Source organism: Myxocyprinus asiaticus, chromosome 43 (genome assembly GCF_019703515.2).
Source record: "Myxocyprinus asiaticus isolate MX2 ecotype Aquarium Trade chromosome 43, UBuf_Myxa_2, whole genome shotgun sequence".
In the NCBI taxonomy this organism is placed as follows: Eukaryota; Metazoa; Chordata; class Actinopteri; order Cypriniformes; family Catostomidae; genus Myxocyprinus; species Myxocyprinus asiaticus.
The window spans coordinates 9,074,139-9,089,894 of NC_059386.1; the positions used below are offsets into that span (position 1 = coordinate 9,074,139).

At 38.5% G+C, this 15,756-nt stretch overlaps 1 protein-coding gene across 1 annotated transcript in view; it reads left to right on the forward strand.

The window, feature by feature from the left end:
* trim23 (tripartite motif containing 23) overlaps positions 1–15,756 on the forward strand; it is a 22,179-nt gene continuing 6,423 nt past the window's right edge. Inside the window, exons 1-10 of the mRNA XM_051685627.1 lie at positions 1–147; positions 4,085–4,247; positions 7,390–7,511; positions 7,692–7,970; positions 8,134–8,316; positions 10,373–10,588; positions 10,681–10,815; positions 10,925–11,054; positions 11,155–11,265; positions 13,300–13,424. Of these exons, the coding sequence (XP_051541587.1) occupies positions 52–147; positions 4,085–4,247; positions 7,390–7,511; positions 7,692–7,970; positions 8,134–8,316; positions 10,373–10,588; positions 10,681–10,815; positions 10,925–11,054; positions 11,155–11,265; positions 13,300–13,424 (1,560 nt within the window). The 5' untranslated portion in view covers positions 1–51. The remainder of the gene's footprint in view (positions 148–4,084; positions 4,248–7,389; positions 7,512–7,691; positions 7,971–8,133; positions 8,317–10,372; positions 10,589–10,680; positions 10,816–10,924; positions 11,055–11,154; positions 11,266–13,299; positions 13,425–15,756) is intronic.

A 15,756-nucleotide genomic window follows, 5' to 3' on the forward strand; every position in this document is an offset into this window, starting at 1 on the left:
AGCACCATGCCTTGTTGACGCTGAATTGTCATCAAATGGTTTAGTCCGAGGATGGCCGCTGCTGTCGGTGTTAATAAACAGTCGACCGCAGCATCGATGGAGCCGTGTGTCAGACACGGTCGCGGCACCACCGGCAATGCGGTGAAGGTATGAATTGTATGACATAAATAATCTCTACATTAGACGGTTGACTTATAAAAATCATGAGCGCATGTCTTGTTGTTGTTTTTGTCTTGGTGGTGTTCAGTCGGCTGCTGCAGGGCGTTAGCACGCTAATGATAGCAGCATTCAAAACTGACATTGCGTTTTATATTCAACACACTGTTACACACTCGTATAAAAGCGGTTGGCAATTATTAAACAATATGTTGTTCTGGAATAGAGTGTTTTTATATATATATATATATATATATATATATATATATATATATATATATATATATATATAAAATATAGCTGTGAATGCACTATTGGGTGATTCTCACGAAACCTGTCAAATGTCCCGGTCATCTTTAACACCAAATCAGTACAAAGCTTATGAAATTGTATTTTGCATAAAGAAAACGAAGCTTACATTTAGGAACAATACGATATATATATATATATATATATATATATATATATATATATATATATATATATATATTTTTATTTTTTTTTGCATTGTGACAGTATTTATGATATTTTAGCATTCAGTTCTCATAATCGTAATACATCCGGACGCTTTACTTTTACTATTCCCGTTTTTTTCAATGATGATTCTCTTTTCAGCAACGCAATCATTTGAAATAAAAATCAGCGAAAATTTCATAATATCATATAATATATAGTGACCGTATTTTTTTCGCATTGCGTTAATGAGAATTACTGGGTAAAATGTGCATAACTCTCATGAAAATAACGTCACAATGTATAAAATCTTCTTTCTTTCTTTCTTGCTTTATTTATTTATTTTTATACGCAAAATATACTTTATTCGTTTCTTTTGATTTTGGAATAAATTAGGACCAGGACAAGTTTTGTGAGAATCACCCTATTAATGTGTGTGGGTGTAAACCTATTGAGCAACCTACCTAGAAAACATTTTTGGACCTCAAAGGCAGCAATTTTGGGCATCATAGGGTGCTCCAAATCTGCGATACACAAAAATGCTGTCTAGCTAGGCAGCACCCTAGGTTTTGAGACACATGTTGTGCAGATAGTCATATAAACCCAGACATGAATTGATAGCCTGATCTGATTAACTTGGGATCTTTTTAATATGAATTCTACTAAAAACTGAGTCAAATATGCACACAATGTAGAAGCATGACAACGTTTAACCACAAGGACAGTGCAGTGCAGTGGCAGTGGTAGCTCAGCGGTTAAGGCTCTGGGTTACTGATCAGAAGGTCGGGGGTTCAAGCCCCAGCACTGCCAAGATGCCACTGTTGGGCCCTTGAGCAAGGCCCTTAACCCTATCTGCTCCAGGGGCGCCGTATCATGGCTGACCCTGCACTCTGACCCCAGCCTAGCTGGGATATGTGAAAAAGAAGAATTTCACCGTATATGTGCAAAATGTATAATGTGTGATAAATAAAGAAAATTATTAAAATTAATTATTAGGAAGTGTTACATTTATTGAAGTAGCCTCATACAAGCTACATCCACTAAGTGTAACAGCAGGATAGTGCTTCTAAGTATTCATTTCAATATTGGTTATTTCAAATATTTATTCATTCAAATATTTGTATTGTAGCTACACTTTTTGTAGCTAACACTACTGGCTCCAATAAGTGTTTGGACACTTAAGCCACACTTAAAAATGTATGAATGTCATAGCAATAGATAACCATATATCAAAGCACCAAGTGGCCTTTATTTTAAAGAAAGATATGACAAACATATTTTTCAAGCTGATTTCACAAAAAGATAAATCAGGTGTTTGCTAGGTTTTAAATAGTAAAACAATAATATATAAATTGTTTTAGGGGCCACTGTATGTATGCCACAACTTTTGTCTACTTTTATTTATATATATACACACACACACACACACACACAGAGTTGTGGCCAAAAAATATTGTCATTCTTGGTAAATATGAGTAAAGAAGGCTGTGAAAAATATGTCTTTATTGTTTATCCTTTTGATCTTTCATTCACCATATTCACACAAATCTATCCTCTAATGGATATCAAACAATTGCAAAAACAACACAAGTTTTATAAAAACAAAAACAAATATTTTTGTCAAATAGATGTGACACAATTATTGGCACCTTTTTGTTCAATACTTGTGCAACCTTCCTTTGCCAATATAACAGCTCTGAGTCTTCTCATATAATGCCTAATGAGGTTGGAGAACACATGGCAAGTGATCTGAGACCATTCCTCCATACAGATTCTCTCCTCTTCAGTTCACCACACAGGTTTTCTATGGGGTTCAGGTCAGGGGACTGGGATGGCCATGGCAGAACCTTGATTTTGTGGTCAGTGAACCATTTTTGTGTTGATTTTGATGTTTGTTTTGGATCATTGTCCTGCTGGAAGAGCCAACCAGGGCCCATTTTTAAGCTTTCTGGCAGAGGCAGTCAGGTTTAGATTTTTTATCTGTTGGTGTTTGATAGAGTCCATGATGCCATGCAGTGTTGGGTAACGTTACTTTTAAAAGTAACTCGTTTGAATATTGCGTTACTCAGGTTTAGATTCCAGTGGGCAATCCCCCCCCCCCCCCAAGTAATCAAAACAAGCAAGTACAACCCCCCCCCCCCCAATATTTATACAATGTTCAATGGAAACACGTGAATTCTTCACACTCCCCCCCCCCCCGCCCCCCCAATGTTCAAGCCAAATCTACGCCCTTGGTGTTACTCCTTAAAAAAGTGACTTAATTAATTAAAAAGTTATTTTTTTATGGAAAATAAAGCGTTACTTTTTTTCTCACAGCCACTTTCTCTTCTGCTATGCTATGCATTCCATTCAAATAAGCCATGCAATGCATACAAGAGACATTACAGGTCATGCCAGCTACTGTACAACACTCATGTCAAAACATAGTAAACAAACAGATATTTAGAAAGGTCTTCATGTCATATTTATAATAAAGAATTAATAACATGAATATGCATGATTTGTTTTTCCATCAATTTGGCAGCCAATATGAATAATGAAGAATGACCACTCTTACCTAAAGCAGCAAATTCCAACACTTGAACCTGCATCATATACTGTATGTCATCATGTGTGGTGCCCATCGACAATGCCAGAGTCAACTTAAGATGTTTTTCAAAAGTCAGGATAAAATTCAGTGGGGAATGCTGTTCAAGGAATAATTCTGATGAATAAATGAATATTCTTCACTTAATTCATCTCAGTGCAAGCTTGTTGTGAGTTGATCCATGGTGCGTACTGCGGACATCCTACTGCAAAGGCGCATGTTGATACAACTTGAATGGAATCCTTTTTAATGCTACCAAAATGTCATAAAAATGGTTTGTTTCATGAATCAAACTACTTGTTTGATGTGGACATGAAGTACTTTCCCATATGGCTACCTCTCAGTGTGCGCCAAACCCATCTCTGGTGTTTGCTGCCAAAAAGCTCTACTTTTGTTTCGTCTGACCATAGATCCTGGTCCCATTTGAAGTTCCAGTAGTGTCTGGCAAACTGAAGATGCTTGAGTTTGTTGTTGGATCAGAGGCTTTTTTTTCTTGAAACCCTCCCAAACAACTTGTGGTGATGTAGGTGACATCTGATTGTAGTTTTGGAGACTTTTCCAAGACCCAACTAATTCCTGCAATTCTCCAGCTGTGATCCTTAGAGAATTTTTGGCCACTTGAACCATCCTCCTCACCGTGCGTGGAGACAGTATAGACACTAGTCCTTTTCCAGGTTGATTTGTAACATCTCCAGTTGATTGATGCCTCTTTCAATTAGTTTACTTCAATTAAAGGTTAGATTTCTGTGAATATTTTGAATGAAAGATCAAAAGGATAAACAATAAAGACATATTTTTCACAGCAAATATATATATATATATATATGTGTATATATATGTATGTGTGTGTGTGTATACAGTATAATTTCCTCACGTGTTATTTTTAAGGTGCTGGAGTGTGGCGTGTGTGAGGATGTGTTTTCACTACAAGGCGATAAGGTACCGCGTCTGCTGCTGTGTGGACATACAGTGTGCCATGACTGCTTGACTCGTCTGCCTCTTCATGGCAGGGCGGTGCGCTGCCCCTTCGACAGACAGGTCACTGAACTGGGTGAGTGTAACACTGGCATTCTATTCTTTATTATTGCAATAATAAATTATTGCTATAATTGCCATGGCTCAACAATAAGGATGGCGTGCTGGCCTGGCTTCAGTGTTGGAGAGTTTTGAGCCAGTTGACGGAGGACAGGCCAGAGCTGCTTTGTCACTAAATCTTGTACATGTGTTTTTATGTGGAGGTTTATCAGAGATCCATCTAAGAAATATGCTTTTACAAGCAGCATAAATACGAAATTAAACAATTTCTTTCTCTGAATGCTTGTTACGTTGTTGTCAGGATCACCCAACAGTAGACATACTGGATTAGAGTCAAACTCTGTGTTAAATATAAGACGACTTCTGCTACAGATCTGTACCAAGTAGGCTTTAATATGTGTACATTTCCAGATGCAATGAACAAAGATATCCTCTTCTACTTTACCCATTTAAACCTATTGTTTCTTTGATTTACTGAGTATTAGGGCAGCACAATTAATCGTATAAATAATCAAGATTACAATCACAGCTGCCACAATTAATTAATCCTGAAAAGTGTCAATTGTAGCAATCCATGTAGGTCTGCAAATGTTGCATCAAAATTTTCTATTTAACGTATTTTTGCAAAGGTTGATCATTGCAACGCATCACAAGTATGTTGCTCACTTCTGTGTATTTTAAATTTATTCAAAATTTAAATAAAAGTTGTATTGTTCATGTTGCTAAGAGGGCCAATGTGAAGTGGACAGGCACTGTCTTCATTTACTGATAAAACAGCTATAAAGTCATTCAGAAACAGTTCTCGACTTGTTTTGGATGTGTAGCCTATATATATAAAATATATATATATATATATATATATATATATATATAGCATGCAGTTGTTCCACCCAAAATAAGTATTTAAATGTAAATTGTATTAAAGGGATAGTTCACCCAAAAATGAAAATTCTCTCATCATTTACTCACCCTCATGCCATCCCAGATGTGTATGACTTTCTTCTGCTTAACACAGAGAGTTTTAGAAGAATATTTCAGCTCTGTAGGTCCATACAATGCAAGTGAATGGTGGCCAGAACTTTGAAAGATTCAAAAAGCGCATAAAGGCATCAGACTCTATTGGTTAAATCCATGTCTTCAGAAGCGATATAAGTGTGGATGAGAAACAGATCAATATTTAAAGGTGCAGTATGTAAGATCCAGATACCCTTGTTATTAATGACACCTGTGGCCGTTAAGTGAACTGCAGCCAGCTACCTGTTGCTCATGCACGTTCACACACTCCATAGGGATGTGAGCGAGCATCGACCAAAACAATGACGTAATGTACAAAGAGACAATGTGATTCACCGACATCATGCTGACAGATGAGGTAACATAATTAAATACAGTTACACAGTTATGATTGTTTTACTACAAACGTTGAGACTAAACTAAAACTACTTATCAGCTAACATAGCATACTGATACACACATATAGCTACATACTACTGAACTGTACCAGACAATTTACTGTTGCACTGCACTGTTATGTTGCACTATTGTATGTTTTGTATGTCATATGTTGTACTACGATCAAGAAACCAGCATATTTGCTTAAATTTATCCTGTATACCTGATTTTTAATATAAAGAGAAGAACGTTGAAATTATTGAAAGTTACGAAGCAAGGTAGCTTGCAATTCGTCAGCAGGCAAGATCAAGTTAGCTAAAATTACACAGATCAGTCCTTATGGCACTATATTTCACATGCTTTGCAGTTATGTAAGCTTACCTGTCCAATAAGAAGAATGCCAATTCAGGGTCGGTTTTGATCCCCATAACCGAACGAAGGTCCCTCCAGGAATCAAATGCCCTGCCGATGTTCACTCTGTTTTTCGCTCGACCACGATCACGTTCCCCCTTAGCCAGACTGTTTGTTGTCGCTGTTGAATAGTGGAAGAGAAGCACTGAGGCAAGGCTCTCGGGAGTGCGCATAAACGCCACATCCTTTGGATTTTCCCGGCAAAACCGACCCGATCCGCTTACATGAAAATCAGTCTACAGGCTTTAATAGGCAACCTAGGAAGTCTGGAAAGGGAATATTTTTTAAGTTGCGTCACAAGCCGTTCACACACTGGCAAAAAAAAAAAAAAAAAAGCGAATATTACATGAAAATTTTTATATACTGTAACTTTAAGTACTTTTTTTTTACTATAAATCTCCACTTTCACTTTCACATTCTTCTTCTTTTGTTTTTGGCGATTCACGTTCTTTGTGCATATCGCCACCTACTGGGCAGGGAGGAGAATTTATAGTAAAAAATGACTTAAATATTGATCTTTTTCTCACCCACACTTATATCGCTTCTGAAGACATGGAGTTGTATGGATTAATTTTATGTTGCCTTTATAGGTTTCTTGAACTTAAAAGATTTTGGCACCATTGACTTGCTGAAATATTCTTCTAAAAATCTTTGTTAGTGTTCAGTAGAAGAAAAAAAGTCATACACATCTGGGATGGCATGAGGGTGAGTAAATGATGAGAGAATTTTCATTTTGGGGTGAACTATCCCTTTAATCGTGATTAGTCGCAATTAGACCTACAGTATCAAGGGAAATAATCAACAATATGACTTTTGTTGTTATTGTGCAGCCCTGCTTGACACCAAGATAATGTTTTCTATGTTTTGTCAAAATTTAAATTATAAACCATCAGTAATGTTTTGTTTTGGAATTTGTATTTTCATGGAATTTCTTTATAGCTGTATTATTTCAGCTATTATTACAAATGACAGTTAAATCCTAGTATTTTTTAAGAAATATATTAACTATTAATATGAAAAAATATTTTTCTGGCACAGATAAAAATACATTGCTAAAAATAAAAGAAATAACTTTTGTAGTGGAGCAGACTAAGTACAAATCTGAACTACTGGCCCTACCCGACTGATCCCTACTGTTATTTCTGTTAGGACTGTCGGGAGTTAATGTATGTGATTAATGAAATGTTTAAAACGGTTTATTTTATTTAACACATTTATGCATTTATTCAATGTGTTTCATTCTGTTCTGTGTGATTTCTAAAAACTGATCAGAATATTTGGAGCAAATTGGAACTGATCGGATACACTGTGCAAGTGTGTCTCTGTCTCACATTTTCTCGTATTCTACTCTGCAGGGGATTCGGGTGTTTGGGGCCTGAAGAAGAACTTTGCCCTGCTGGAATTGCTTGAACGGCTACAGAACGGGGCTAGCAATCAGTCAGTCATGTCAGAGGATGTGCTTCGTGAGATGGGAGAGGTTAGAGTTGTGCATTTTCAGTTAAAACAACAGATAGTGCTGACTCTAAAATCTGAACTGTTGTAAAATGGTGATAAATGCATCCCTGAAACCACATATTCTGCAGTGTTAAGTAACTTCTGATTTTATGTTGATTTTATGTTTTATGTTTAAGTTGTCTTTCCAATTTATTTCCATTAGTGCATAATCCGCTGTGATGAAGATGAGACCCATACTGCCTCCGTGTACTGCACAGTGTGTGCCACACACTTGTGTGCCGATTGCTCCCAGCTCACCCACTCCACCCGTACACTGGCCAAGCATCGGCGCGTGCCCCTGGCGGACAAGCCCCATGAGAAGATGCTGTGCCCACAGCACCAGGTGCATGCCATTGAATTTGTCTGCCTGGAGGACGGCTGCCAGCCTGGGCCGCTAATGTGTTGTGTGTGCAAGGAGTATGGAAAGCATCAAGGGCACAAGGTAGGGAACATTAGCGCTGGGTCATATTAAAACATTGATCTTTGTATTCTAACAGGTAATACTGGATTGTTCAAATGAAGAGTATGATTCATTAGAAAATCTTAATTTTTGCCCAGTCCAATCACTTATTTTCTGATCAGTTGGAAAACCTATTTTTTAACAGCATGCTGTACTCGAGGCTGAAGCCAACCAGATCCGAGCCTCCATCCTGGACATGGCACACTGCATCCGTACGTTCACAGAGGAGGTGTCAGAGTACTCCAGGAAACTGGTGGGCATTGTGCAGCAGATTGAAGGAGGGGAGCAAATCGTGGAGGACAGCATGGGCATGGCCCACACCGAACATGTACAAGCACAATTTTTTTCTGTTAGGCCAGTTTCGCACCACACTCGTAAGCGCCGTATATGGCCAAAAATTAAAGGCTTATAACTCTCCAAAAAAAGTGTCAGTTGTTTGGTATCATTTTGAAATTGAAAACTTTTCAGTTTTTTTAATGATATAAATAATGATAAATTCTGAGACTCACCCTAAGAAACTCTTAAAAATTCAGTTTTGACGTTATACATCTCAGGGTGTAAACAAGGTAGCTCTTTTAACTGTTTTTGTTTTATTCCCAATCATGTCACCTGTAACTGAGTAAAATTTTGTGTTGATACGACAAAGCAATCCAAAGTTATAGCATTACAAAAATAATTTATCATAGTGTCCAAAAGCCTCTCCAAACAAATAAAACATAAGAACTAATTACACATGCAAATACAACAATGACTAAAGGTATGCTCTCTCTCTCCAAAGCATGCAGGCATGAGTAAAGAGATCTCATTCAGTTTCATTCTGTGTCATTTGAGCCATCATTGAGTCTGTGTCATGAACTTGGCGCCATCTCCTGGTGGTCATATGTAATAAGAGTGAACAAACCTCTTTGTCCATATTTGGATGACTCCACCTCTGGTTTCAGCGGTCTGAATCGTAATACGATTGGTTTAGTGTTCCATGATGCTGGACAACATACTCCATATTTCCGCTGAAGTCATCTGATCCAGGAAAGATAACGTGTTTTTAGCCAGATAGCACATTATGTGCTGTGTGTACATTGTGCTTCGTGTGGATTATCTAGTGATCTTTTCATCCGATTATGTTGTGTGTGGGCTCGTTTTAAAGATAGTCACCTCCTCTAAGTAATTGTATTTAAAATGTTATGTTTGTTTATTTTTCGTGAAGTTATAAGCGAAAACGCAGCTTATTAGAAACACCTGTATACATGTAACATGTCACAGACATGTACCACTATATTTTTGTCTGTGAGTAAAGCAGGACAGGATGGTTGTATTCTACTCTTTTAGAGCTTTCCAATGCCATATGACAAATGGGTATTTGATGGGTGTGATGTTTTTACTGATCACAATAATATGTACTTTGCAAAATTATTAATAAATTATCAAAATGGAATACTTCTGATTTGTCTGTAAATTTCAAAGCACTTGTTCAGTTTCGTTCGTAACATCTACATGCATTGTAAAGTAGAGCTTCTACGCATTCAAACGATACCTATTTTTGTTGGTCAAAACTAGTTATTAATATTTTGATGATCATTTTTTTCTCTGCAGGCCCACCCGAGCTTAAAGAGTTAATAGTAGGGCTGTCAACAGGTCTGAATCTTAATTTTTTTACTTAAATTTTATTTAAATTCAAACTATACTCAAATTTTAAAGAAATGATTTCTGTTGGGGGCAAAAAGCTACAAGACATCAGTGATCACTAGATTCTTAAATTAACGTTGTCTCCTAAGTACACAAAAGGGTGCAGTGAATAAATATAAACAAAACAGCACCTTGATATATTATTTATTGCAAAGAACATACCTGTCTGTTCACAAAAGTGCATTCCAATTTAAACTAAAGTTCATAAAATTGTAAAATCAAAAGATTTAGACAGTTTATATTCTTAAATGTGAGAATATACGAGAAATAAACTCTTTGAAGTTCTTTGTAAACTTCGGCTGCTTTCACACTCGCACTTTTGGTGCGAATGCAGGGATCGCAAGACACACTTTTTTTTTTTTTTTTATAGAAGTTCTTTCAACTTGACACAGCGTTTAAAATCGCATTGCTAATGGTGGGAGACGCTGATAAGAAAGCAATACGTAACGAACAAACGATCATTCTTGATATCTGTTTTATAATGTATGACCATTGATTATGTTTACAAAGACATGACTTTATTTTCTGTATAATGCTGCAGCTCTTACACAATAACCTATGCTTGTGCCTGCAGTTCCAGTTACGCTGCAGCGCCACTTGCACATGTGTGAAACAGGCCTTAGGAACTGTCAAATGCATTGGTATCTGAATGTGAAGTTACCACCAAGTGATTAACCAACTTCTCTATGGTTTGCACTCAGGTTCCAGGCACAGCAGAGAGTGCGCGGTCTTGTGTGCGCGCCTACTTTGCTGATCTGCACGAGACCCTGTGTCGTCAGGAGGAGATGGCGTTGAGCGTGGTGGACGCACATGTCCGAGAGAGGCTGATCTGGTTTCGACAGCAGCAGGAGGACATGACCATCCTGCTGTCACAGGTGTCCACTGCCTGTCTGCACTGCGAGAAGACACTGCAACAGGTACAGACTGATTCACTTCAGTCCTTAGAGGACTAGGCTGAATCCAGGTGATGTAGATATTTTAGTTTGGTCTGTTGGGTTTTTTCCATTAGGATGATTGCAGGGTGGTTTTGGCGAAACAGGAGATAAACCGACTACTAGAGACTCTGCAGAAACAACAGCAGCAGTTTACAGAGTTAGCCGATCACATTCAGCTGGATGCTGGCATCCCTGTTACTTTCACTAAGGTACTTTAGATCACTGGCATTTATTAAAAAATACTATTACTGTCAGTTTAAAAGTTGAGCAATTAGCAAAATAATTGTGTACCTATAATGATATATTTGGTGCTCCCAGGATAACCGTGTGCACATTGGTCCAAAGATGGAGATCCGGGTTGTGACTTTGGGTTTAGATGGAGCTGGCAAAACTACTATTCTCTTCAAACTGAAGCAAGATGAGTTCATGCAGCCCATACCGACCATAGGTATCTTCATATAACTGCAGTAATTGTACACACATACAATAACACACTTTTTTTTGATACCTTTAAGTATTTAAAGTCTGTCTGTCTTTTTTTTTTTTAGGTTTTAATGTAGAAACTGTTGAATACAAAAATCTGAAGTTCACCATATGGGATGTGGGTGGCAAGCATAAACTCCGGCCCCTGTGGAAACACTATTATCTCAACACACAAGGTAACATGCCAATGACGGTTTTGAAAATAAGAGCCAGTTGTGTTTGGTGGTTGACTGTCTGGTAAAGACAGATACCAAAATTTAGAGGGTAGTGTTTTATATAAAACATATAGTTGTAGAGTACAAATTATTGATGGCAAATAAACAAAATTGCTTAATTTAAAACGACATTAATTTTAAGGGCTGTCTTTTTAAGCAAATAAGTGACATTATATGCTGATTAATTAATCGCATATATCAATATTTGCTGTATAAAACCCCCCAAATAAATGACTCGATATATTATAATAAAAATATAATAAATATAATTATTCAGATAATTCAAAGACATTCTTGTGGCAGACGAGTAAATCATTGATTAGACAATACATAACGTGGCTTTAGAAGTCAATAAATTGTTTATATTATTTCCATATCATTCCATAAGCCTTTCACTGGCCTACAATCCATTTTGCAATTGAGTTTGTCAATCTGTCCAAGGTAGACTTGTGATTTTTCTTTAGACTTGTTTTTGCTTCTATAAGGGTTATTTTTGTCAGTCTATGTGCAGCATATACTTTTGGAGCATCTCACTGTGGTTCCGTTGTGTTTCACTGTTTTTTAACATCTCGTGCCATGAACGCTGCATATTTTAAATGCAGGTTGAAACTTTAAAAACTGCATTTTGCTCCATCCAGCTGTCTTTGAGCTGATGTCGATTTGTTGCCTGTACAGCTGGAGTTGCGCAGACCGCCCCCTGCAGACTGTGACTCCTAAAAAAAGGTGGTTAATTTTTTTTTTTTACGGGTAGTTTCTATATAATTATTGCACTAAATTAACGTGTTTAATGGACAGCCTTATTTATTTTACTCAAAACTATTTGAAAAAAAGTGCTTTATCCATTTGATAAGGCTGTCGGTGGATTTTGGAACTGACATAAAGTGGAAAAATTACTTCTGTGGGCATCTTATGCCGATATTCGCTGAATGGCTAAATATCGACAGATTTTTTTTACTTGACTGATGTCAGACTAGTTGTGTTATAGATTGGTATGTTTTTTAAACATATTAGTTACTGTATATTCCTTGTTCCTGGTTTCAGTAAATTAAGGCTGTTGATTTAATGCGTTAATTCAGTGAGATGAATTATATAAAAAATTATGCAATTAATCGCGCCACCGCAATAAAGAATTGCCCTGCCAACGGAGCTTGAAGTGCCACCTCCATGTTTTTTCGATTCTAAGTCAGCAGGGGGCAGTAAGCTTCATTCCAGGTTTATGGGCAACACACAGCTTTACAGTCAACAAACCGACAGCTGGGCGGAGCAGAGTGCAGTGGTCTCGATATGTGTTTTTTAAAGTTTGAAACTACATTTAACTTGACACAGTTTCATAAAAATGTGAGAGATGCTGAAAACCAATAAAACGTCAGGCCAAGCACCGTGAGACACACCAAAAGTGTTCGTCTGATGCCTGTGTAACAACGTGTCTACCTTGGACATACTGATTAACTCGATTGCAAAACTGGTTGCTATGACCATTGTTAGGCTTATTATTTTTGATGATATGAACAACACACAATATATTTATTTCTAAAGACACTTTTTGTATTGTTTAATCAATGCATTACTCGTCTGCCACAATAAAGTAATGCCTTTGTATTATTTGATATTATTACATCGTTGATAAATGTATTTTATTATATTTGATTATAAGTTATTTATATTATTTGGCCCATTTTGATTATTATATATTGACTTACATTTATTTGGGTGCCCATTTCAGCAAATATTGATTATATTAATTTAATCAATTAATCATCATATCATATGACTAATTCGATTTAAAAGTTTAATCGATTGGCAGCCCTAATATATTTACATTTAAAGACCCCATGAAATCAGTATTGGAGCTTTGTGACTTATTCCTTTTCTGTTAGTTTTGAGGTCACCTACAGTATATGCTAGTATACTTGTAAATGTTGACAAAATTAAAGTCAATCCAATCATGTTTATTGACGTAATGACATGATTATGATGTTTTGTTCTCTCTCCTAGCGGTGGTGTTTGTGATTGACAGCTGTTACAGAGACAGACTGATGGAGTCTCACAGTGAGCTGGCCAAGCTGTTGACAGAGAAAGAGCTCAGAGATGCTCTACTTCTCATCTTTGCCAACAAACAGGTGAGAGGAAGAGATTTCTGCCTGTAAAATATTTTCTTAATGGAACAGATCAACCAACAAATTAGGGATGCACCGATATAAAAAAATGCCATTTATTTAAGAAAAAACTATAGGTTGATACCGATATTTTGCCATTTGCTCACCTTTTTTGTCATCAGATCATGGTTTTGCCATGGAATTTTACTTTAAAAATGTACAAAGAGGTACTAAAGCTGTTTTATCTGCTCTTCAATCTAAGATGGTGCCGCGGATGGCCGCCTCGGTTTGTTGGTGCGCTTTTTGTCTTGTTTTGTTTGTAAATACAGTGTTTTGTCAGAATACTGGGATCTCTCTCACTAGGGAAGAGCTCATGAACATCAGGGTCACAACTCCTGCACATTTATTTCCTACTTTCATTGCCACATCTGTGGAATTACTGGACATTCTGGTCAAAGGTGCCCTTACCTTTGCACATTCAGCTAAACGGCGGAGGAGAGGGAAACGTGCCAGCGCACTCGTGCGTCTTTGCCGACGCGGATCTCGCACACCATTGCCAGGAATATTCCTCTCTAACATACTTACACTGAGCAACAAACTGGATGAACTTCAGCTCTTGGTGGGGGAAAACAGAGAATTTTCTTCATCTTTCATTTTGTGCTTCACGGAAACTTGGCTGTATGGACTGATACTGGACTCTGTGCTGCAACTGGCAAGCTTCCAACTCCTCAGAGCGGATTGCCACACGGAACTCTCCGGCAGAGGAAAGTTGGAGGAATCTGTTTTTACACTAACCGTGGCTGGTGCAATGATGTGACAGGTATCCAACAGCACTGTTCTCCTGATCTGGAATCTTTTATCATAAACTCTAAACCCTTCTACTCCCCCCGTGAATTTGTCTCATTCATACTGGTCGGTGTTTAAATTCCACCGCAGGCCAACGTGCAGGATGCGCAGTGCGTGCTCGCCGACCAGATACTGTGTGTGGCGGGATCAAACCCGCTCCTTAGTTATTGTCCTCGGTGACTTTAACAAAGGTAATCTCACTCATGAACTCCCCAAATACAGACAGTTTATTAAATGCCTGACCAGAGAGGAGAACATTCTGGATCACTGTTACACTACAGTAAGCAGTGCCTATTACGCCATCCCCCGTGCTGCACTGGGTCACTCTGACCACGTCATGGTCCACCTGATTCCTGCATACAGGCAGAAATTAAAACTATCTAAACCTGTTGTGAGGACATCAAAGCAGTGGACCAGTGGGGCTGTGGAGGATCTGCAAACATGCTTGGACTGTACTGATTGGGATGTATTCAGGACTGCTACCAACACTCTGGATGAGTACACAGAGGCTGTGACATCATGCATCAGCATCTGTGAGGACTGCTGTGTACCATCACGCACCAGGGTGAGTTACAACAATGACAAACCCTGGTTCACAGCCAAACTCAGACAGCTAAGATTAGAGAAGCGTTTAGGTGTAGGGACAGGTTCAGAAAGTCAAAGTACAGGTTTAGTAAGGCGGTGAGAGATGCCAAACAGCTGTACTCTGAGAAACTACAACAGCAGTTCTCACCCAACGACTCTCCTTCTGTCTGGAAAGGGCTCACAGATCACAAACTGCAAGCCTAAAGCCCTCCACTCCACTAACAACTTGCGCCTGGCCAACAGCCTGAATGAGTTTTACTGTTGCTTTGAAAAACAATGGGACATCCTGACACCATCCCCCGTGACACCATCGATCAGCTCCAGCCCTGCTCCACCTCCCCCATCACAGCAGGGGCCTGGTCCTCTCCACAGCTCCTTACCTCAGAGGCCCCCTCTTCCTTCACCATTATGACTCTCTTCATCATGGAGGGAGACTTAAACAGACTATTCAAGAGACAGAACCCCCCGTAAAGGCCAGACTCTGTCTCTCAATCCACCTTGAAGCACTGTGCTTATCAGCTGTCTCCGGTATTCACAGACATCTTTAACACCTCACTGGAGACTTGCCATGTGCCAGCCTGTTTCAAGACCTCCACCATCATCCCCGTCCCCAAAAAAACAAGGACCACAGGACTTAATGACTTCAGACCTGTCGCCCTGACCTCTGTGGTAATGTGACCACAGTCTTGTGCTGTCCCACCTCAAAGCAATCACTGATCCTCTCCTGGACCTCCTGTAGTTCGCCTACAGAGCTAACAGGTCAGTAGATGATGCAATTAACATGGCCCTCCACTTCATCCTCCAGCACCTGGACTCCTCAGGAACTTACGCCAGGATCTTGTTTGTGGATTTTAGCTCCGCCTTCAACACCATCATTCCGGCTCTGCTGCAGGACAAGCTCTCCCTGCTGAGTGTGCCTGACTCT